Below are 21983 nucleotides of genomic sequence, written 5' to 3'. Positions count from 1 at the left end.
TCTGAAAACAGGTTTGCTTGTTTACCATTTTGTAAACTTTATTTTCATGAAGAGCAGGAATCATCAGTGAAGACATTTTGCCATGGAGGGAGTAGCTAGAGGGCTCTTCATCTGGAAACACAGAAGCTTTTCCTTTGGTGCATCAAGACAATGGAAGATAGAGAAGAAGCCTTTGGCCTGTGTTGCATAACTCTGATACCTAAGGGAATGGAGGAGGTTTTGGATCATGGAGGCTATAGACAATGTAGAAGCAAGATGAACTGGGGGCCAGGCAACAGCACACCCAGCTGAGCACATATGTTACCATGTACAAAGACCTGGGTTCAAATCCTTGGTCCCCACCCCCCCCATCTTCAGGGAGGAAGCTTCATGAGTGGAAAAGCAGGTCTGTGGATGTCTCTCTATCTCCCCCTTCTCTGCCAATTTATCTCTGTCCTATCAAATAATAATAAAACAGAATATAAAAATAAGGGGGGAAATAATGGATTTGTCATGCAAGCAGGCACCAAGCAAAACCCTGGAGGCAATTAAAAAAAAAACAAGAAAAAAAATGCTGTGTTCTAGATCTTTTTTTCTTCCCTCTTTCTCTCTTCCTTCCATTCTTTCTTTCTTGCTGCTAGGGTTATCGATGAGGTTCAGTGCTTGCACAACCCTCCCATTCCTGGTGGTCATTTTCCTTCTTTTTGACTGAAGGAGAAAGAGAGAGAGGAGAGAGACAGAGAGAGAGAGAGCTGAGAGACACCTGCAGCACTGTAGCACTGTTCCATTGCTCATGAAGCTTCCTCTCTGCAGTTGGGGACTGAGAACTTGAACTTGACTCCTTGCACATGGTAATGTGTGTGAACTACTATGTAAGCAACTACCAAGCTCCTGCCCGATTTATTCCTGTAGGGGAATAGTACTATTTTCTGATGTTGCATTCTCTTATGCTCATTTTCCAAACTTCTTTATTGTTGAGCCTGGTGATTCTTCCTGGCTGGTCCCTTAAAACCACTTCAGAGGCCTTTAAAAAAAAATGCCAGGATCACTGCTGAAGATCCTGATTGGGCTGATCAGGAGTGGATCTTGGGTATCTGTGTTTAAAAGGCTTCTACAGGGAATCATGTGGTTAGCCAATATTGAAAAGTACTGCTCTGAGGAAATGTACATCACTGAGATTTATCTCCAGTATATTCTGTTCGACAGTAAAGTAGACAGGAAGTCAACTACATACCCTCTTCTAGAAGGTGCACAGCTGGCCGGGCCTGCGAACCCAGGTGTTCCCTATACATCATGTGTGTCTTCTTGCACCAGTATTAGGATTCATGTGCCTTCCCCTCCCTCCTAGACATTTGGAGTCCAAGTCCTGATCATCCCACTTCCCTGCCTCCCACCCCCCTCCCAATTCTTGGCTCCTTCTACCTTTGACCCAGCTAGTTACTAGTGATGCAGTTTACTCTGAAGAAGAACGCAGAAGTGGCATGGAGGAGAGGAAGTGAGGACTAGCTCAGGAGGGCAAGGGGGGATTTCAAGGGAGTTGAGAAAGTAGGAAAAAGTGGTTATGAGAAGTGAAGGGGGTGCTCAGAACCGCCATACCCACCCCATGCAGGCCTTGGGGTTCTCTCACTTACTAATTGCTTGATTCTGGAAAAACTGCTTAAACTTTGCACAGATGAAGGGAATGAAGCTCATGCATTTACAACAGGTCTGCCCAACTTCCCGCAAATGTTTCCCTAGTCTAGTCAGCGTCTCCTAATCCATACCAGCACAATAGGCCTTTGGTAGTGGATACAGTAATTAATAACTTCCCTGATAGCAGGAGAGAGTGTTTTCAAATTCCTAGAGTCAAATAATTTGGGAGAATGTTACAAGAAGATTAGTTAGGAGAAAAAAATAGTGTGTCATTTATTATCAGCCTGGAACATTCAGGACTGTCATTCATAATAAGCTCATTATTAACAGCAGATTGCTTGTCTTGTCTTTATGTGGCTATTTGCTTAAATTAGAGCTAAACTTTTTTTTTTCCTGATTGTAAGTGCAATGTGTGCGCATCTAATACAAACTGGGAAATAAAGATAAACAAATAATACAAAATTCAACACACTAGTGATCCCTCCACCCAGACAGAATTGCTGTGAAATGCCTTTTTTTTTTTTTTGACTTTCTGAACTTTTATGCAGATAGAAAAAAAAGAAAAGGTATGCCCACTTTGCAAACACCAGGGCAACAACATCCTATGCTAACACATTTTCTCTTACTATATCATTTTTATAGCTACTTATTAAGGTGAATAAGTTTATTTGTTTTTAGATCACATTTATTGTCCTAGGAGACAGAGACCCACAGATAAGGAAACATCTGAAGAGCTCAGGTGTGGTTCTGTGGAGAGACTGAGTAGCTCAAAACAAAGTACAAAATAGAAAAACAATTACAGCCAATTTGACAGTTGTGTGTCTGTTTCCTAGGGCCCTTCTACCCACAGGTCTACCACTGACTTCAAAGACAGAACAGCATAAAGGAGGGCCATAGGGCAAGGTGCAAAAGGAGACTCAGACCCCATGATAAGAGATTAAAGGAAGGTTGATCAAAGACCCAGCATAAAAGTGCTAGCCCCTGACTTGCCTTGGCCCACAGCCCCAAAATATTCATCAGGACAGAGAACTCTCTTTGAAGTGACTGGAATTCCACAGTCAGGCTTAGAGGCAGTGCTCACATGCACACTCTCTCAGGTCAAAGGGAAACTTAAAAAGTGGCACAGAAGAGGGTTTCAGAATTGTCTCTTCTGGCCCTCTTCTCTGCATGTCCCCCACACATAGTTGAATGCTGCCTCTTTGGTTTATTGCCCAAACTTAAGTCATTTAACTGTACTGGGTATCATCAAGTGAGCGACCCAGCTTAAAAGGAAAAGGATCCCCTGCCCCCTTTTTTCTTGCTCAGGGGGCTTCTAAAGGTATTTCCTGTGGTGTTTCCAAAGAGGTCTAAGATTCTTTCATTAGCATGTTCACCCACACCTGCATTGCTTGTTCATGACTCCAACAAGTTGGCATTGTTTCCTTTTTGTGATCTAAGGATGTAACATCCATTTTCTAAGAGAAGGGAAGAGAGTAGATGTATACCTAAATATTTGCATACATTACAATACATACATATTTAGTATAATTTTAATATATTTAATATTTAGTTTAATTTTTAATATATTGTTCACTTTTTTTATTTGATGGGACAAGGAGAATTGAGAAGGAAGGGGAGCATGAAAGGGAGAGAGACAGAGAGACATCTGCAGCACTGCCTCACCACTTGTGAAGTTTCCATCCTGTAGATCAGGACCAGGGCTTTAAATCTGGGCCCTTACACATACTAACATGAGCATTTAAACAGGTGTGTTACAACCCAGAGAGAGAGAGAACCAGAGCATCACTGACACATACAGTACAGGGACTAAACTGGAACCTCATGCTTGAGAGTCAGTCCACTGCAGTACTTCCTGGGCCACTATTTAATTTTAATCATTATTTTGAAAGAAGCATTGCTTAAAATTTGCTAAAGATGGCTTCTTAGATGGCCTTTAGTTAGCATTTTCAGTTTTGTTTTTTTTTTAATCTTTGCACATTCCTCTCTGCACTTAGGCTCTTAATTTTCACCTGCTCTGTCATCTGCCCTTCATTTCCTCCAGAGCACAAAGGAATTTTTCTCTCTACCTTTTTAGATCACTTTTCTAATCTTTACCTGAGGTTTCTTTCTTTCTTTCTTTCTTTCTTTCTTTCTTTCTTTCTTTCTTTTTTTTTACAGTGCAGTTACTGACACATCTCCCCATTGGAGTTTTTCCTGGGTCTGGGTTGGGCACAGTAAGAGGCTTAGAAACAAATAAATGAAAAGCATATTCCCTCCTTGACCAGAACCACATTTGAGGAGAAAATGGATCCAAATAAGAAGTAGCACTTTGTAAGGATAACTTCCTTGAAAGTGCCAAAGAAAGGATATTTAGCAGAGAGGACTTGATGGTGAAACTTATGGTCAAAGGTACAGGAGCACTGTGAAAACTGAGCCACCCAAGGGGGCAGATGACTCACGTGAAAAAAGAGGCTAAGACCCCAGGAAGGAAACCACAAGGGCGTTTGTTCTACATGGATCAAGTCCATCCAGTCAGAGCAGACTTTGTGTAAAAGTAGAGAAGTAGCTGTAAGGGTAGGAGATGGGCAGAAGGTTAAAACTTCAGAGGCCAAGTTAAAGAGTTTGTGGTTTTATGTGGGCAAGACTTCCTCCTCCTCATGCTCCTCCTCTTCCCCCCCTCCCTCTTCTCCTTCTTGTTTTGGCAAGGGAATAGTCACTACAAAAGGAGTCTGGAAAGTTTAATCTTTGAGAAGGCGGAGAATGTATAAAGTAGGGAGATACTACTAGCAAGATGAAGGGTTGGGTGGCTTCTTGTCAAAGCGGAATAAAGATGTGAGCTGGGTTCACCTTGCTTGATAAAGAAACAGTATAGAGAAGAAACAAAGGTGTACCCCTATAAGCCTGCTATAGGAGAGATACAGTTTCACCCATATTACACACACACACACACACACACACACACACACACACACACACACACACCACCCCCAGGCATCTGTGATAGCAACTGTGCTATAGACCAAAGTGTAAAGTCTAGAAGGGAGTTCTTGGCAGGAACCCAAAGAGTTTAGTAGGAAGAGGTGGAATGCCAAGTGCCCAGGAGGTGGTTAGATATGGGGGAATGAGGCGCAGCTGGAAAACAGATTCACCATTACCAGTTGGAAAAAAAAAATTCTACACAGTCCAGCAATCGTTTGAAGTTTTAAATTACTGAATGAAGTTAGAAAATGTTTTCCAAAGCTTGTTTAAGACCTTGTATTCCCCTGATAGCGATGAATTCTCAGTCATCTTTTTGTTTTCACTACAAAGCTTTGTGTGAGAGAGAAAGTGGGGAGGGCCATGGGAGGCCCTCTCACTATTCCAGATGTAGAAGTGGGTGCTGAGAGTCTGGTCAGCTATATTCTTCTATTGAATGGTAATCATCCATATTTTATCCACCAATCAACTGTAGCTATAGCTAGTGTGTTGCCTTTTGTAAACACTTAGTGGTAGTTAATGTGCATTTTCATCATAGTGTTCCAAGACTGCCAATTTTATAACAACAGACTCTACATAAACAAGTGCAGATCAGATGTCTGATCAGAATTGTAAAAATTTAGCGATCACAAGTTCAAAAGGTAATAACTATAGATTGAACTGTTTACTAAAATAATCAAGCCGATGAATAGTTACTCAACCTTTATAATATGGAGACAAAAAAAGTCACGGTAGCATATAGAAGGGCAGAGAGCTGGCAATGCAGTGAGATTGTCAGAATAAAAAGAAAGAAGAAAACTTTTTTAAAATTTTTATTTATTGGATAAAGGCAGCCAGAAATCAAGAGGGAAGGGGGTGATAGGGAGAGAGACAGAAACACCTGCAGGTGGGGGCCAGGGGCTTAAACTCAGGTCCTTGCACATTGTAACATGTGCGCTCAACCAGGTGTGCCATCACCCAGCCCCAAAACTTTTTGTTTTCCACAGTGCCCAAGGGAAATCCAGGTTCTCCATCTGAAATATGAACTAGTAAGAAACTCAGTTATTTAAAAAAAAAAAAAGGGGGAGATGTAGGGTGGTAGGACTTATATCTCTTAAGAATAAAACCAACCAGTTATACTAGAGGAAAAGAGAGTGGAAATCCAGATCACAACCTGAATTGACAATTATCTCAGTAAGAAAAAGGATCATCATTAGGAATTTTATCATTATCTAATTATTAGGGAAATGCACATCAAAGCCAAGTAGTGCCATTTCCTCATACCTTTGAAAATGTCTTATGTCAAAATGATTGGAAACAGTATGTATTGATGAGAATGGGGAAAGGCATGAAGAGTCCTTAGAAAAGTAAAGATAGGACTGTGTTGTGATCCAGCAATACCACTCCTAAGTATTTTTACAAATAATAAGAAAACACTGATTCTACAAGGCATGTGCATTCCAATGTTCTTAGCGGTGGTAGTCACAACAGACAAAAGCTGGAGTCAACCTAAATATCCATCAATATATAATTAAATAAAGATATTGTGATATATATATATATATATCACCAGTTGGCTATTTGAAAAGATGCCTTTGGAGACAAAAATGGATGGAGCTTGGAGGAATTGCATTAAGCAAAATATGCCAGGAGGAGAAAGACAATTGCCATATGATTCCATCCATATGTGGGAGACAAGTAACCAAAGCACACAACAAATAACTCATAGACTCTGAAGAGTGCGGCGGTTATCAGAGAGGAATGGCGAGGGGATGAAAAAGAGGAGGAGAGAGTCATTTTGTGATAGGGTGGTGTGATAGTACTGGAACTTTGGAAGTGGGTGTAGGTAGGTGCAGTGAATTGTATACACAGTATTGTAAACTGATGGTAAGCTAATAAAATCTGTTTGTAAGAAATAAAGGAAAACTATGTGCAATGGTATAAAATATCTCATAGTGGCCAAGAGTTCACTTGATCATTACTGAGAAATCCCATGCTGCTTTTTTTAAAAATTTTTTTTATTTAAGAAAGCATTAATTAACAAAACCATAGGGTAAGCCAAAAACCACATGATTATCTCAATAGATGCAGAGAAAGCCTTTGGCAAAATCCAACACCCATTCATGCTCAAAACTCTACAAAAAATGGGAATAGATGGGAAATTCCTCAAGATAGTGGAGTCTATATATAGCAAACCTACAGCCAACATCATACTCAATGGACAGAAGCTGAAAGCATTCCCCCTCAGATCGGGGACTAGACAGGGCTGTCCACTGTCACCGTTACTCTTCAACATAGTATTGGAAGTTCTTGCCATAGCAATCAGGCAAGAGAAAGAAATCAAAGGAATACAGATTGGAAGGGAAGAAGTCAGGCCCATGCTGCTTCTTACCCCTTCCTAACTACCTAAGAAATACTCCCTTCATTTTGCTTGGTTCTCTCTTTGGTCTCTCAGCTGCTCGACTGATCCAGAACATGGATGCCACCGTTGAGCCCTGTATAGACTTCTTCAAGTATGCCTGTGGGGGCTGGCTGAAACGCAATGTCATTCCTGAGACCAGTTCCCGTTACAGTAACTTTGACATTTTACGAGATGAACTAGAAGTCGTTTTGAAAGGTTAGTGGCGTTTCTGTCCATGCACCAAAGATTTCTCTCAATATATCTTTTTTTTTTTTTTAAGATACAACTCTTAGCTGTTACATGGAACATCACAGAAGATAGAAATTGATAACCCCTACAAGTTGTGTGGGCTGCTATGAGCTGCCCTCAGGGAGGTATACCTGGAAACAGATGTGTTAGCCAGTCTTAACACACCTCCTTTCATCTTTCTTTTTTCCATTATATTTTATGCAGACAGGAAAGTTCTATTCTCCCTGTAGATAAAATCTCCATGCCATTTTCCCAAAGAAGAAATTAATATGATCACCATTAAACATCACTCCAGAACCATCTTACCCTATGTTGTCTTCTTAGAATAGGCACATCTGTTTTGATCCTGCTAAGATACTCTGGGAAATAGAGAGTTATATCTAATCTACTTTCTCCTCTATCCTGTTTTCTTTTATTCTAGAAGTTACTTTATATAAGGATAACTTTTGCTGTTTTCTAGCGTGGAAACAAGTGGAACAATCCAGCTAGATTCATTGTGAATATGGACAGTACAATCACACAAAGATAATTACTCCCCAACCATCAAGACCATCGTCTATTAAATTCTAATTCCCCTGTATTACTATTTCCTTTTAATCTCAGTTTCAAAGAACATAATTTGTCTTTATCAGAGCAATACTTATTGCAATCCACACACACAAGTATAGTCTTAGTCAAAAAGATTTTCCTCTAATGATGAAACTCACTCCCAATTCTGCACTGGTAATAATGAAATGATAATAGGTTTGGTTTCTCCTGTAGAATTTTAGAAAAAGGAAGGAGTGACTACACATACAAATAAGTAAATAAAACAAAAAAAAAACACTATTTTTTTTTTTTACTAAGCCTATTTGGACAGTGTTTATTATCTGTTGCAAGTGAGCAATCCTATTGATGTGTTTTCTTAAATTTCCTGTGTCAGATGTTCTTCAGGAGCCCAAAACCGAAGATATAGAAGCAGTGCAGAAAGCAAAGACATTGTACAGATCTTGCATCAATGAGTGTAAGTGCTCTTCATTTAATCACACTAGGAGTGTGCCACACATGCCTGATGCTATATGAAATGTTACCTGTATAAACATTTTTTGAAAGTCTTCCAGAATATGCATATACTTCATAATGAACTTGTTTTTACTGTTTTCAAAAGCTGCTGTGAATAACAGAGGTGGGGAACCTCTGCTCAAACTCTTGCCAGAACTGTATGATTGGCCTGTAGCGACAGAAAGCTGGGAGCAAACACATGGTAAGGCAACTTTCTTTCTTTAAAAAGCACAACTTCCATCTGAGATAAAAGTCAGATCCTAATGTCATACGGATACACTGAAATGTCTAAAAACACACTTACCCTTCATTATCTTAGGTGCGTCTTGGACAGCTGAGAAATCGATGGCACTATTGAGTTCTAAGTATGGGAAAAAAGTCCTTATCAATATTTTTGTTGGCACTGATGATAAGAACTCCATGAACTATATAATTCATGTAAGTCTGTGTGACCCACAGTCAAAGACATCTTTAAATTGTAATAAAACCGTCTCATACATTATTGCTATTGGTTGGTAGCAAAGATGCATATTCTCATTGGAGCTGCACCAGCAAGGTGACAATAAATTCATATTCTGATACCTCAATTTCCAAAGTATTTTCTTAGTGCTTTGAGCTAAACAGTCATCTGCCTTTTAATACTAGATGTCATTCCATGATAAAATAAACATGAATGATTCCAGGCCCTTTGTGGGGGAAAAAAAAAATCCCTGATACCATGTGTTTTCATGACAGGAATGTGGTCTACTTTACATAAGTGACTCAGATTCCTAACTGCATTTAAAAAATATTTTTAGCTTAATTTTCGTAGTTCTCACAAAAAAATAAACTTTTTCTCAATAGAGGTGAATCAAATACCATTCTGGCTGACTTCATTAGATTTAAAAGCATTAATGTAAGCCATCTATTTAGTTTTACCTAGGGCAACACCTAATATGAAATCAATTCTTAAAGGGTATATTTGGGAAGTGTTACAAAGTTATTAAGTTCTTATTTGATTTTCTGTGAAGAAACAAAACAAAACAAAAATGGAGTCCAGAATTTGATGACCGCAGAATCATATTAATGCCAGTATTGCATAGATATTTATGGTCATTTAACTTAAAACCATGAAAGATTGATTCCAACTGTCTCCCACAATGTACCCCTTCTGAAATTCTCTCTTTTGGCTCTCTGATCTCAGCAGCCTGTATTATCACTCAGACATTTCCCAAGAAACAGGTCCCTTCCTGTGGAGATCCTTCTGGCTCTTTCCACACTGGTCCTCTGAGTGATACTGCTTTGTTCTTGGCCCAGGCTCTAGGTTCTGCACAGCTGCTAGGAGTCTCCCTTTAATGCATGAATGTCCTACTTTGTCTCCATACTCATATCAACATTCAGGAGCCAGAAGCCATGTTGTCTGTTTGTCCAGGTAGATCTCTGGTTATGGATGATAGAATAGACTTAGCAGAGCAGAGCTAATGTTCTCCTTTAACCTCAGCTGCTGAGACACTGCACAGAGCAGTCCTGGAAGCAAATGAGGACATTTACTCATCCCTCTCAGGTAGAGGAGCTCAGAAAAATCTATGACAAGACATCCACTAGCTAGAAGTTTCAGGAATTACCATAGATTTCCACCTTCTTATCTTTCTCCCATCCTAATCAAGGGTGGGAGTAGAAGATAATATCCCCATGGGAGCATATTAGAACTTTAGGAAGCTGCAGTATCCTGTTAGTGTGTGATTGGATGCTCCTTAGTTCTCAGTTCTGGCATGGTTTTGTCCACTTGTACCCTTTGCTCCACATTAAAAATCCTCATCAGTCTATGTTTTGTTCAAGTTTCCTTTCCTGAAATATCTGCAGCACAACCTTCTAGATTACTTAATTACTCATCAGTTGAACACAGCAAGTATAGAAACCACTTCATAATTATATATTCATCAGTGACTGTTACTCTTATAACCAGCAAGAACATTAGAATCTTGTACAGATTATATGTACGGGAATGTATACAGTGTGTCCAGATTTTATATGTCAATTAAATGGTGTATTTCCTTTGTATATTTTTATAGGTTGACCAACCTCAACTTGGCCTGCCTTCTAGAGACTACTATGAATGCACTGGAGTATATACGGAGGTAAAAAAAAAAACCAAAACAAAGAAACAAAACAATACCAATATAAAATTAAAAAATCATCTGGAGCAAACTTACAGTGAAAAATACTACGGACAAAATTTTATTTTTTAATATTTATTTACCTATTCTACCGAGACGGGAAAAAAGTTGAGAATGAAGGGGAGATAGAGAGAGGAGAAGAGAAAGAATATAACACTGCTTCACTACTTGTGAAGCTTTCCCCTCTGCACTGAGGACAGTGGGCTTGAACACAAGACCTCACACATGGTAACATATACTGAGGACAGGTGTGCCACAACCTGGTCCAGGGTCAAAATTTAAGCTTAATCTTTCATATTCTTCATTAAGGACAGTTATTTAAAATCACATATATTTGTGAATGACCTTCGGCAGAATGAATATTCCCATCAGGAAGAATGAAGGCATTTTCACAAACAACGAAACTTGGAGTTTCTTGTATGTGTTTTGGTTTTTAGTATTGAACTCATATGACTCATTCTGAAAAGCCGTATTTTAAGTGCTTTTATACTCCTATCAACTGGATCATTTGAAAATTGGTCGGATTAATCATGTCCTTGGGCAGGGCCAGTGAGGACCAGGGACAAACAATATACAGTATGTTCTGTGGACTCTTCCAGGCTCTACTGATTGGACTTCCAGACAACTACCTACATAGAGGAGACTTCAGACGTGTCTCTGTAGACACTTCAGACCCTATTGTGGGTTGGTTAGCCGAGGGGCATCATGCACACAGAACCACAGAATAGTGCAGAGCACTTCTTATTATCTCTGGATGATGGTTATGTGATTGTCTTATTGATATCAGGAATAGCAGGCAAAACCAACAATATGATATACTACTAGATATTTGGGAGAAGGTATACCTGTTTTCTTCACAATTATTTTGTGGTACAGAAGTCGGGTTTACTCTTGACAATTCTAGTGGATCCTATTGTGAAGTTGTGGCTGAAGTTACTTTGTCCTTAAAATTATTAACTAAGTATGTTGGTGCCCAGTTTGTATTTTGTATATTTTATTTTATTTTATTTTTATTAGATAGAAATAGAAAGGCAGAGAGAGAGACTGAAAAAGACCACAGCACTGAAGCTTTCTTCAGTATGGTGGGGCAAAGCTCAAGTGTGGGTCAAGCATGTGGCAAGACAGCACATGATCCAATTGAACCATTTCACCAGCCCCTATTTTGTTTAATTACTAAATTTAAACGATGCGTAGTGAAGTCACTGAAAGGTATGTCACTGAAGAAATGAAGAAAAAACTTACACTGCAGAAGAAGGTCATAATAAATAGCACAGATGTTCAAAGGGGATGTGTCTTGTTACAACTATTGGCTTCACGAGCTGTCCAGCTGCTTCCTGTTGCAGAGCTGAGAGTAATGGAAGAATGTTGGCTCATTATACCACATTTTCATCAACAACTGGGAGGTTTTTCTTATTTCGGATTGTGTCCTAAACTTGTGAAATTTTTCCAGTTCTAAAACATACATACTTTTCATATCCTAGCTCTTCTGATACCAGGGTATACCTGGCACTCAGTTTGTACATAAAGCATAGTAGTTTGTTTTGCCATTGTTTTTCTAAAAAGGTGTGGTGGTATTTGTATGCACTTTGATGCTGTGTCACATTCTAGAATGGGTGGGTCATGAACTGATCATCCTGGACTTGAATCTGATAGAGAGGACATTGATTTCAACTGCACTTTTGTTTTGTTTTCACTTTGGGTTATTACCAATATAAATACTTTTTAAATGAACAGATTTTAAAGTTCTTGGGAGTCTAGATTTCTTGATCAGTTCATAGGAAAGGAACCCTCAAGCCTATGTCCCCACATCTCGATTGGATGGAACTGCACCTTGGTTGCCCTATAGAGAGGACTGTTGTTTCCCAGAATGGAGCAGTCCAAGTCTTGATGATTCACTAATTTATATAGATTCCCTGGTCTCTGTTGGTGCCTGAGTTTTTAATTTAGTTAGGTCTGGGGGGCTAGGTGGGGTGGTACACCAGGTAAAGGGCAAGGACCCACACAAGGATTCGGGTTCAAGCCCCCAGCTCCCCACCTGCAGGAGAGATGCTTCACAAGCAGGAAAACAGGTCTGCAGATGTCTTTCTCCTTCTCTATCTCCCGCTCTTCTCTCAATTTCTCTCTGTCCTATCTAGTCAAATAGAAAAAAAGAATAGTCACTAGGAGCAGTGGATTTGTCGTGGCTAGCACTAAGCCCCAGCAATAACCCTGTAAACAAAAAAATAAAATAAAACAAATAAATTAGTTGGGTTTGGCTAAGCTTTGATAATAAAGAGACCTCCTAACACCTCCTAACACTTCAACAGAGGCAAGTTCATTTCTATCTCATGATAGTCCAGAAGGAAGCAAACAGTTCTACCAAGAGGGACTTCTTGCCCTGAGAATGCCTGGATCACAGCTCTTCATACCTAGTTACTCAAATCTCAGTCTCCTCCAGTGTTTTATAGTCATCTAGTCTGTTTAGGTTGGCTTTCACACTTCAGGCCAAAGAGAAACTGGTAGACATTTTTCATTTATTTAAGCGGCACAGAAGCTACAGACATCGGTTGGAATATTATCATGTGGCCATAACTCAATATTGGGAGGCTGGAATGGAACGTGTAATCTTTTTTTTTTTAAATTTCCTTATTGGGGGATTAATGGCTTACAGTCAATAGTAAAATACACTAGTTTGCACACGTGTAACATTTCTCAGTTTTCCACATAACAATACAACCTCCACTAGGTCCTCCTTTGCTATTGTGTTCCAGGACCTGAACCCTCCCCCCCACCCCAGAGTCTTTTACTTGGTGCAATACAGCAAGTCCAGTCCAAATTCTACTTACTAATTTCCCTTCTGAACTTGTTTTTCAACTTCTGCCTATGAGTGAGACCATATTCATCCTTTTGTTTCTGACTTATCTCACTTAACATGGTATCTTCAAGCTCCATCCAAGATGGGGTAAAGAAGGTAAAGTCACCATTTTTTTAAAAAATTTCTTTATTGGGGAATTAATGTTTTATGTTCAACAGTACATATAATAGTTTGTACAGGCATAACATTTCTCAGTTTTCCATATAACAATACAACCTCCACTAGGTCCTCTGTCATCCTTTTTGGACCTGTATTCTACCCCCCACCACTCCCACTCCAGAGTCTTTTACTTTGGTGCAATATGCCAATTCCAGTTCAGGTTCTACTTGTGTTTTCTCTTCTGATCTTGTTTTTCAACTTCTTCCTGAGAGTGAGAATTCACCATTTTTAACAGCTGAGTATTCCATTGTGTATATAGACCACAACTTACTTAGCCACTCATCTGTTGTTGAGCACCTGGGTTGTTTCCAGATTTTGGCTATTACAAATTGTGCTATGAACATAGGTATACACAAGTCTTTTTGAATGAGTATGTTTGGTTCCTTAGTATATATCCCCAGGAGAGGAATTGTAGGGTCATAAAAGTAGGTCCACTTCTAGCCTTCTGAGAGTTCTCCAGTCCACTGGGAGATGTAATCTTAACATGTCTAAATATGCAAATGTCTTATTCAAATTCGGTTGATGGGGAGATAGGTTCTGCTCCCAAAAAGAAAGCAGTGAGCTTGCATCCCAAAGACATTTAGCAGTCTCTGCTTCAGTTTGCATCTGTGGGCCTAGGAACTACTATATTTATGATCAAATGACAGAGAAGTCGTCAAGTTTAGAGTCAACAGTATGTTTATAGAGTTTCTGGGTGAGAAACCAGAGACTCAGAGATTTGTCTTGGAGCACAGTCTAGGAGGAATAGAACAAAATGTAAAACTTAACCCCTGCCTATTGCTTTAGTCTTGAGAGTAGTGCTTCAGACTGGGGAGGTGGCTCACTAGGTAGAGTACATGACTTGAATACGTGAGACCTTGGGTTCAATCCCTGATACCATAAAAAAAAGTGTCTTTGTTCTGGAAGTTTAAAGCATTTTATTTGAAGAAATGTGTATCAGATTCTCCTGATTATTGTTCTAAATTTAAATCTGTCAGTTCCTTTTCATTTTCTGTACCCTCTCAATTAAAACAGGAAAGTACTAAAAGCAATAGAAAGCCAACGATGTGTTCCTAGTTTTTCACATGACAGCAGTGTATGTTTTCTAAATAACTAAGGTTACTTAAGCACAGACATTAATCTAAAGTGGGACATGAGAGAATGTAGCTCTGCTTCCTCATTTCCATCTTCTCATCATTTCGTTTTTTTTGTTATTATCTTTACTCATGGAGCCAGGTGTTACAAGTGTGTGATTTCACTGCTTCTGGACTGCTTTTACATTCATACAGTGAAAGAAACAGAGAGAGGAAAAGACACCACAGCATCAGAAGCAATAGCAGCCATAGTCCCATGTGGTGCTAGGGACTTGAATCAGAGCTGCACACATTATAAGGCATTATGCTCTATCTAGTGGGCTATCTCTCCAGTCTGTCTCATAATTTGAAGGCCAGTAAAACTGCTTTTGTGGATTTTTGTCCCAATCACTTAAAACCACTTACCATCTCTGAACCCTCAGTTTTAAGTATTAGCATTGATGATGTTTTATTTTTTAAGGAAGGACTATGTAGATATTGAGATGGGTCCTTTTCTACATAAAAGCTTTTCCACCATATAAGTCTTTAAATAGGTTGTCATATGAATGTCAAAAATGATAACTGACTACAGACTTTGTTCTTATGCCGGTCCTTGTGCTTTGTGTGCAGATGCTTTTTAATTTGATATAGTCCCATTGGTTTATTTTATTTTAGTCTTCTTTGTAATTGGATTAATATAATTGAAGATGCCTTTAAAATTTATGTGGAAAAGAGTTTCGCCAATATTTTCCTCCAAGTATTTGATAGTTTCTGGTCTAACATCCAGGTCCTTGATCCATTTGGAGTTTACTTCTGTGTGTGGTGAAATATAGTGGTTCAGCTTCATTCTTCTGCATATTTCAACCCAATTTTTTCCAACATCATTTGTTGAAGAGACTCTTTTTTCTCCATTTAATATTCTGGGTACCTTTGTCAGAGAGTAGATGTCCATAGGTATGGGGGCTTATTTCTGTACTTTAAGTTCTATTCCACTGGACAATGTGTCTATGTTGATACTGAAACATTTAAATGACATTTCCTTCATAGAACTAATTCCCTGCTGAGTGCAGCTGAATTTATACATTCTGAAATAAAGTTAATTCAAAACATTGTCTGCTTATCTTTTGAAATAGTTTGGTCCATGAGGAATGAACTCAGACATACTTGCTTCTTTCAAAGTGAGACAAGAATGCTGATGACTTTTTTTAATAGGAAAAGAATGGAAATGTCAAGACCATACATAAAAACATTCTCTTATTTCTGTTACCTTAGTGATTAAGTTTTAAATATAGATTCACAGCTGAAAAATAGATTGTTTTATTGAGGGTCAGATCCATGGATAGTGAGACTAACTAGAGATGCTAGATAAGACAGCACAGCATTGCGGGTATCCTGAAAAATCAACAGCATCTGCCCCAGGAATCATTTGCTTAGCATTTAGAAAGGTCACAGCATGCCAGTATCTCAGCCTTACTTAGATTTGTCCTCTTCATTTTCAAATTGATATTACCTTGGTATATTTTGCTTAGGTTGTTGCTTGAGGAAATTTATTCACCTCCAAGTTTTTTTTTTTTTTTTTTAGTGATTTAGTAATGGTCAGTAAGGTTGTTGGATAAGGGGGGAGGGGGAGGTACAATACCATTCAGTTCTCACCACCAGAGTTCCAAATCCCATCCCCTTTATTAAAAGCCTCCCTATTCTTTATCCTTCTGAAAATATGGACCACAGATCTTTATGGGCTGCAGATGGTAGGAGGTCTAGCCTCTGTGACTGCTTCTCCACTGGACATGGGTGTTCACAGGTTGATCCATAACTCCCAGTCTGCCTTCTATCTTTCTCTAGTGGGATAGGGCTCTGGGGAACCTCCCTTCTAGTTTTATGTTCAATACAATGCCTGTAAAATCATAGAGAATATAAGCATGCCCTTTTGCCTATGATCATTTAGTAGGGATATCCAGTCCTCTTGAAATCAGGAGAGTTTTTAGCACAGCCTTTCTTTGTGTTTATTACAAGTCTTAACAACATGGAAGCACCCTTGATTCCATGCCTGCATGCTGTGACTTTACTAGTCCTGGCTGTCTGGTACAGTCAAATTGGTGCTGGAATTTCTTTTTTTTTATTTTTTTCCATTTGGGATTCTTTTTTTTTTTATTTATTTTTATTTAAGAAAAGATTAATTAACGAAACCATAGGGTAGGAGGGGTACAACTCCACACAATTCCCACTGCCCAATCTCCATATCCCACCCCCTCCCCCGATAGCTTTCCCATTCTCTATCCCTCTGGGAGCATGGACCCAGGGTCATTGAGGGTTGCAGAAGGTAGAAGGTCTGGCTTCTGTAATTGCTTCCTCGCTGAACATGGGCGTTGACTGGTCGGTCCATACTCCCAGTCTGCCTCTGTCTTTCCCTAGTAGGATGGGTCTCTGGGGAAGCTGAGCTCCAGGACACATTGGTGGTGTCTTCAATCCAGGGAAGTCTGGCCGGCATCCTGATGACACCTGGAACCTGGTGACTGAAAAGAGAGTTAACATACAAAGCCAAACAAATTGTTGAGCAATCATGGACCCAAAGCTTGGAAAAGTGGAGAGGAAGTATTAGGGAGGTACTCACTGCTAACTCTAGTATACTTCTGCTTTCTTACTTTGGTGCCATACTCCAAACTCAGTCAATTTCTGCTTTGCGTTTCTACTTCTTTTTTTTTTTTTTTTTTACATGCATAACATTCCCCAGATTCCCATTTAGCAATACAACCCCCACTATTTCATTCATCATTTTTCATGGACCTGTATTCTCCCCACCCACCCACCCAACCCAGAGTCTTTTACTTTGGTGTAATACTCCAATTCCATTTCAGGTTCGACTTGTGTTTTCTTTTCTAATCTTGTTTTTCAACTTCGGCCTGAGAGTGAGATCATCCCATATTCATCCTTCTGTTTCTGACTTATTTCACTCAACATGATTTATTTCAAGGTCCATCCAAGATCGGCTGAAAACGGTGAAGTCACCATTTTTTACAGCTGAGTAGTATTCCATTGTGTATATATACCACAACTTGCTCGGCCACTCATCTGCTGTTGGACACCTGGGTTGCTTCCAGGTTTTGGCTATTACAAATTGTGCTGCCAAGAACATATGTGTACACAGATCTTTTTGGATGGATGTGTTGGGTTCCTTAGGATATATCCCCAGGAGGGGAATTGCAGGGTCATAGGGTAGGTCCATTTCTAGCCTTCTGAGAGTTCTCCAGACTGTTCTCCACAGAGGTTGGACCAATTGACATTCCCACCAGCAGTGCAGGAGGGTTCCTTTGACCCCACATCCTCTCCAGCATTTGCTGCTGTTACCTTTTCTGATGTGTGACATTCTCACAGGAGTGAAGTGATATCTCATTGTTGTCTTGATTTGCATTTCTCTGACAATCAGAGACTTGGAGCATTTTTTCATGTGTTTCTCAGACTTTTGGATCTCTTCTGTGGTGAATATTCTGTCCAATTCCTCCCCCCATTTTTGGATGGGGTTATTTGTTGTCTTGTTGTTGAGTCTGGTAAGCTCTTTATATATGTTGGTTATTAAACTCTTATCTGATGTATGGCATGTAAAGATCTTCTCCCATTCTGTGAGGGGTCTCTTGATTTGGGTAGTGGTTTCTTTTGCTGTGAAGAAGCTTTTTAATTTGATGTAGTCCCATAGGTTTATACTTGCCTTAGTCTTCCTTGTAATTGGATTCGTTTCATTGAAAATGTCTTTAAAATTTATGCGGAAAAAAGTTCTTCCAATATTTTCCTCTAAGTATCTGATAGTTTCTGGTCTAACATCCAAGTCCTTGATCCACTTGGAATTTACTTTTGTATTTGGTGAAATACAGTGATTCAGCTTCATTCTTCTGCATGTTTCAACCCATTGTTTCCAACACCATTTGTTGAAGAGACTCTGCTTTCCCCATGTAATAGTCTGAGCCCCTTTGTCAAAGATTAGATGTCCATAGGTGTGGGGCCTCATTTCTGGGCTCTCAATTCTATTCCACTGGTCAGTGTGTCTGTTCATGTTCCAGTACCAAGCAGTTTTGATGACAATGGCCCTATAATATAGTTTGAGATCTGGCAGTGTGATGCCTCCGGTTCTGTTCTTTTTTCTCAAGATTGTTTTGGCAATTCTAGGTCTTTTCTGGTTCCAGATAAACATTTGTAGCATTTGTTCTATTCTCCTAAAAAATGTGCTTGGGATCTTGATGGGGATAGCATTAAATTTGTAGATGGCTCTGGGCAATATATTCATTTTGATGATGTTAATTCTTCCAACCCATGAGCATGGAATATCTTTCCACTTCTTTGTGTCTTTTTCAATTTCTTTGAGTAGTGACTCATAATTTTCAGTATACAAGTCTTTCACTTCTTTGGTTAGGTTTCTTCCTAGATATTTTATTGTTTTTGTTGCTATAGAAAAAGGAACTGATTTCTGGATTTCAATTTCTTCTAACTTAGTGTTTGCATAGAGGAATGCCACTGACTTTTGAATGTTAATTTTATAGCCTGACACATTACTGTATTGCCTGATGATTTCCAAAAGCTTCTTGCTAGATTCCTTAGGTTTTTCCATGTATACTATCATGTCATCTGCAAATAAGGAGAGTTTGACTTCTTCTCTTCCGATCTGTATTCCTTTAATTCCTTGCTCCTGCCTGATTGCTATAGCAAGAACTTCCAACACTATGTTGAATAGTAATGGTGATAGTGGGCAGCCCTGTCTAGTACCTGATCTGAGGGGGAATGCTTCCAGTTTTTCACCATTGAGTATGATGTTGGCTGTAGGTTTGCTATATATAGACTCCACTATCTTCAGGAATTTTCCATCTATTCCTATTTTTTGTAGTGTTTTGATCATAAAGGGATGTTGTATTTTGTCAAAGGCTTTCTCTGCATCTATTGATATGACCATGTGGTTTTTGGTCTTACTTTTGTTGATGTGGTGGATCACATTGATTGATTTACGTATATTAAACCAACCTTGCATGCCTGGGATAAACCCCACTTGGTCATGATGAACAATCTTTTTGATATACTGCTGTATCCGGTTGGCTAGAATTTTGTTCAATATTTTCGCATCTATGTTCATCAGAGATATTGGTCTGTAGTTTTCTTTTTTGGTTGTGTCCCTGTCTGCTTTTGGTATCAGGGTGATGTTGGCTTCATAGAAGCTGGCAGGGAGTATTCCAGTGTCTTCAATCTTCTGGAAGACTTTTAAAAGTAGAGGTATTAGTTCTTCTTTGAAAGTTTTGTAGAATTCATTTGTGAAACCATCTGGTCCAGGACTTTTATTTTTGGGAAGATTTTTGATAACTGTTTCAATTTCATTAGCTGTGATGGGCCTGTTCATGTTGTCCACTTCCTCTTTACTTAGTTTTGGAAGTTGGTAGGTAACTAGGAAATCATTCATTTCTTCCAGGTTCTTTAACTTGGTGGCATATAGTTGTTCATAGAAGCCTCGCATGATATGTTGAATTTCTGCAGTGTCTGTTGTGATATCTCCTCTTTCATTTACTATCCGATTTATTTGGGTCTTCTCCCTTTTTTGTTTTGTGAGTCTGGCTAAAGGTTTGTCGATTTTGTTTACTCTTTCGAAGAACCAACATTTACTTTCATTGATCTTTTGTATGGTTTTCCTATTCTCAATGTTATTTATTTCTGCCCTAACTTTAGTAATTTCTGTCCTTCTGGTTGCTTTAGGGTTCCTTTGTTGTTCTTCTTCTAGGTCTTTAAGATGTGCAATCAGGCTGTTTATTTGTGCCTTTTCTTGTTTCCTAATGTGTGCTTGTATAGCTATGAACTTCCCTCTTAGGACTGCTTTAGCTGTGTCCCAAATATTTTGATAGCTTGTGTCTTCATTTTCATTGAACTCTCGAAACATTTTGATTTCTTCCTTGATTTCCTCTTTGACCCAGAAGTTGTTAAGAAGTGTACTGTTGAGCTTCCACATTTTGGGACTGTTACTAATCTTTTGTTGATTGTTAAGTGTTAGTTTAATTCCACTGTGGTCTGAGAAGATGCTTGGGATGATTTCAATGCTCTTGAATAGGCTGATGCTGTCTTTGTGGCCTAACATATGGTCTATCCTTGAGAATGATCCCTGTGGATTTGAGTAAAATGTGTATTCCAGTTTCTTGGGATGAATGACTCTGAAAATGTCCAATAGTTCTAGTTTATCTATCTCTTCATTTAGCTCCCTTATGTCTTTACTGATTTTCTTCCTGGATGATCTGTCAAGTTGAGATAGTGGGGTGTTGAAGTCCCCTACTATGATTGTGTTACTGTTAATATATTGCTGTAGCTCTTTCAGTAGAAGTTTGATGTATTTAGATGGCTTCTCATTGGGTGCATAGATATTAATAATTGTTAAGTCCTCTTGATTGACTGATCCTCTGAGCATTAAGTAGTGTCCATTCCTATCTTTTTAAATCTTATCTATTTTAAAGTCTATCATGTCAGCTATGAGAATAGCTGTTCCTGCCCTTTTTTGTGGGCCATTGGCTTGAATGATAGTTTTCCATCCTTTCACTTTAAGTCTGTGTTTGTCTTGTTGCGTTAGGTGAGTTTCCTGTAGACAACATATTGTTGGGTTGTGTTTTCTGATCCATCTTCCTACTCTGTGTCTTTTAATAGGTGAATTCAGGCCATTCACATTTATTGATATCAAAGATTGAAGATATTTTAATGCCATTCTTGTAGAGTTTTAGAGTGTTTTGATATATGTTCTATTTGTGGTGGTCTGGTTGTTTATAGGAAACCTTTCAGAACTTCTTTCAAGGCAGGCTTGGTGATGGTTGCTTCCTTCAACTGTTGCTTGTCTGAGAAGGTTTTGATGCTTCCATCTAGTCTGAATGACAATCTAGCAGGATATAGTATTCTTGGCTGAAAGCCTTTCTCATTGAGCACTCGATAGATATCTTGCCATTCTCTTCTGGCCTGTAGTGTTTGTATGGAGAAGTCTGCTGCTAATCTTATGGGTTTTCCTTTGTAGGTGACTCTTTGTTTTTCTCTTGCAGCCTTGAGGATCCTTTCTTTATCCTTATTCCTTTCCAATCTAAGTATGACATGTCTTGGTGTCTTTAGGTCTGGGTTAATTCTGTTTGGGACCCTCTGGGCTTCTTGAATCTTTATGTCTTTGGTGTTGTCTAGACTAGAGAAATTTTCAGCTATTATGGCCTGGAGAACGCTTTCTTCCTCCCCTTCTCTTTCTTCCTCTGGTAAGCCAATAATGCGTATATTGTTTCTTTTGAAGTCATCCCATAGGACTCTGTTGTTGTTTTCAGCATCTCTTAATCTCTTTTTGAGATCTCTTACTTCTTTTTTAGTTGTCTCTAATTCATCCTCAATCTTGCTAATTCTGTCTTCAGCCTCATTGATTCTATTCTCTCTGCCCTCTACTGCTTTCTGGAGTTCATCTATTTTGTTGCCCTGCTCTGATACTGTTTTAGCTTGTTCAGCTAGTTGCCTTCTTAGCTCAGCAATTTCAGCTTTCAGCTCTCTAA

The 21983-nt window shown here is 39.0% G+C and overlaps 1 protein-coding gene across 4 annotated transcripts in view; it reads left to right on the top strand.

The window, feature by feature from the left end:
• The window catches only part of MME (membrane metalloendopeptidase), a 120630-nt gene that overhangs the window by 34022 nt on the left and 64625 nt on the right, over positions 1-21983 (top strand). For all 4 annotated transcript variants that reach the window (XM_016187257.2, XM_007521087.3, XM_016187258.2 and 1 more), the window contains exons 4-8: positions 7001-7162; positions 8118-8198; positions 8343-8438; positions 8556-8674; positions 10288-10353. In XM_016187257.2, coding sequence (XP_016042743.1) covers positions 7001-7162; positions 8118-8198; positions 8343-8438; positions 8556-8674; positions 10288-10353 — 524 coding nt within the window. The remainder of the gene's footprint in view (positions 1-7000; positions 7163-8117; positions 8199-8342; positions 8439-8555; positions 8675-10287; positions 10354-21983) is intronic.

Source organism: Erinaceus europaeus, chromosome 9 (assembly GCF_950295315.1).
Source record: "Erinaceus europaeus chromosome 9, mEriEur2.1, whole genome shotgun sequence".
NCBI lineage: Eukaryota > Metazoa > Chordata > Mammalia > Eulipotyphla > Erinaceidae > Erinaceus > Erinaceus europaeus.
This window is presented reverse-complemented; position numbering and strand designations above follow the sequence as displayed.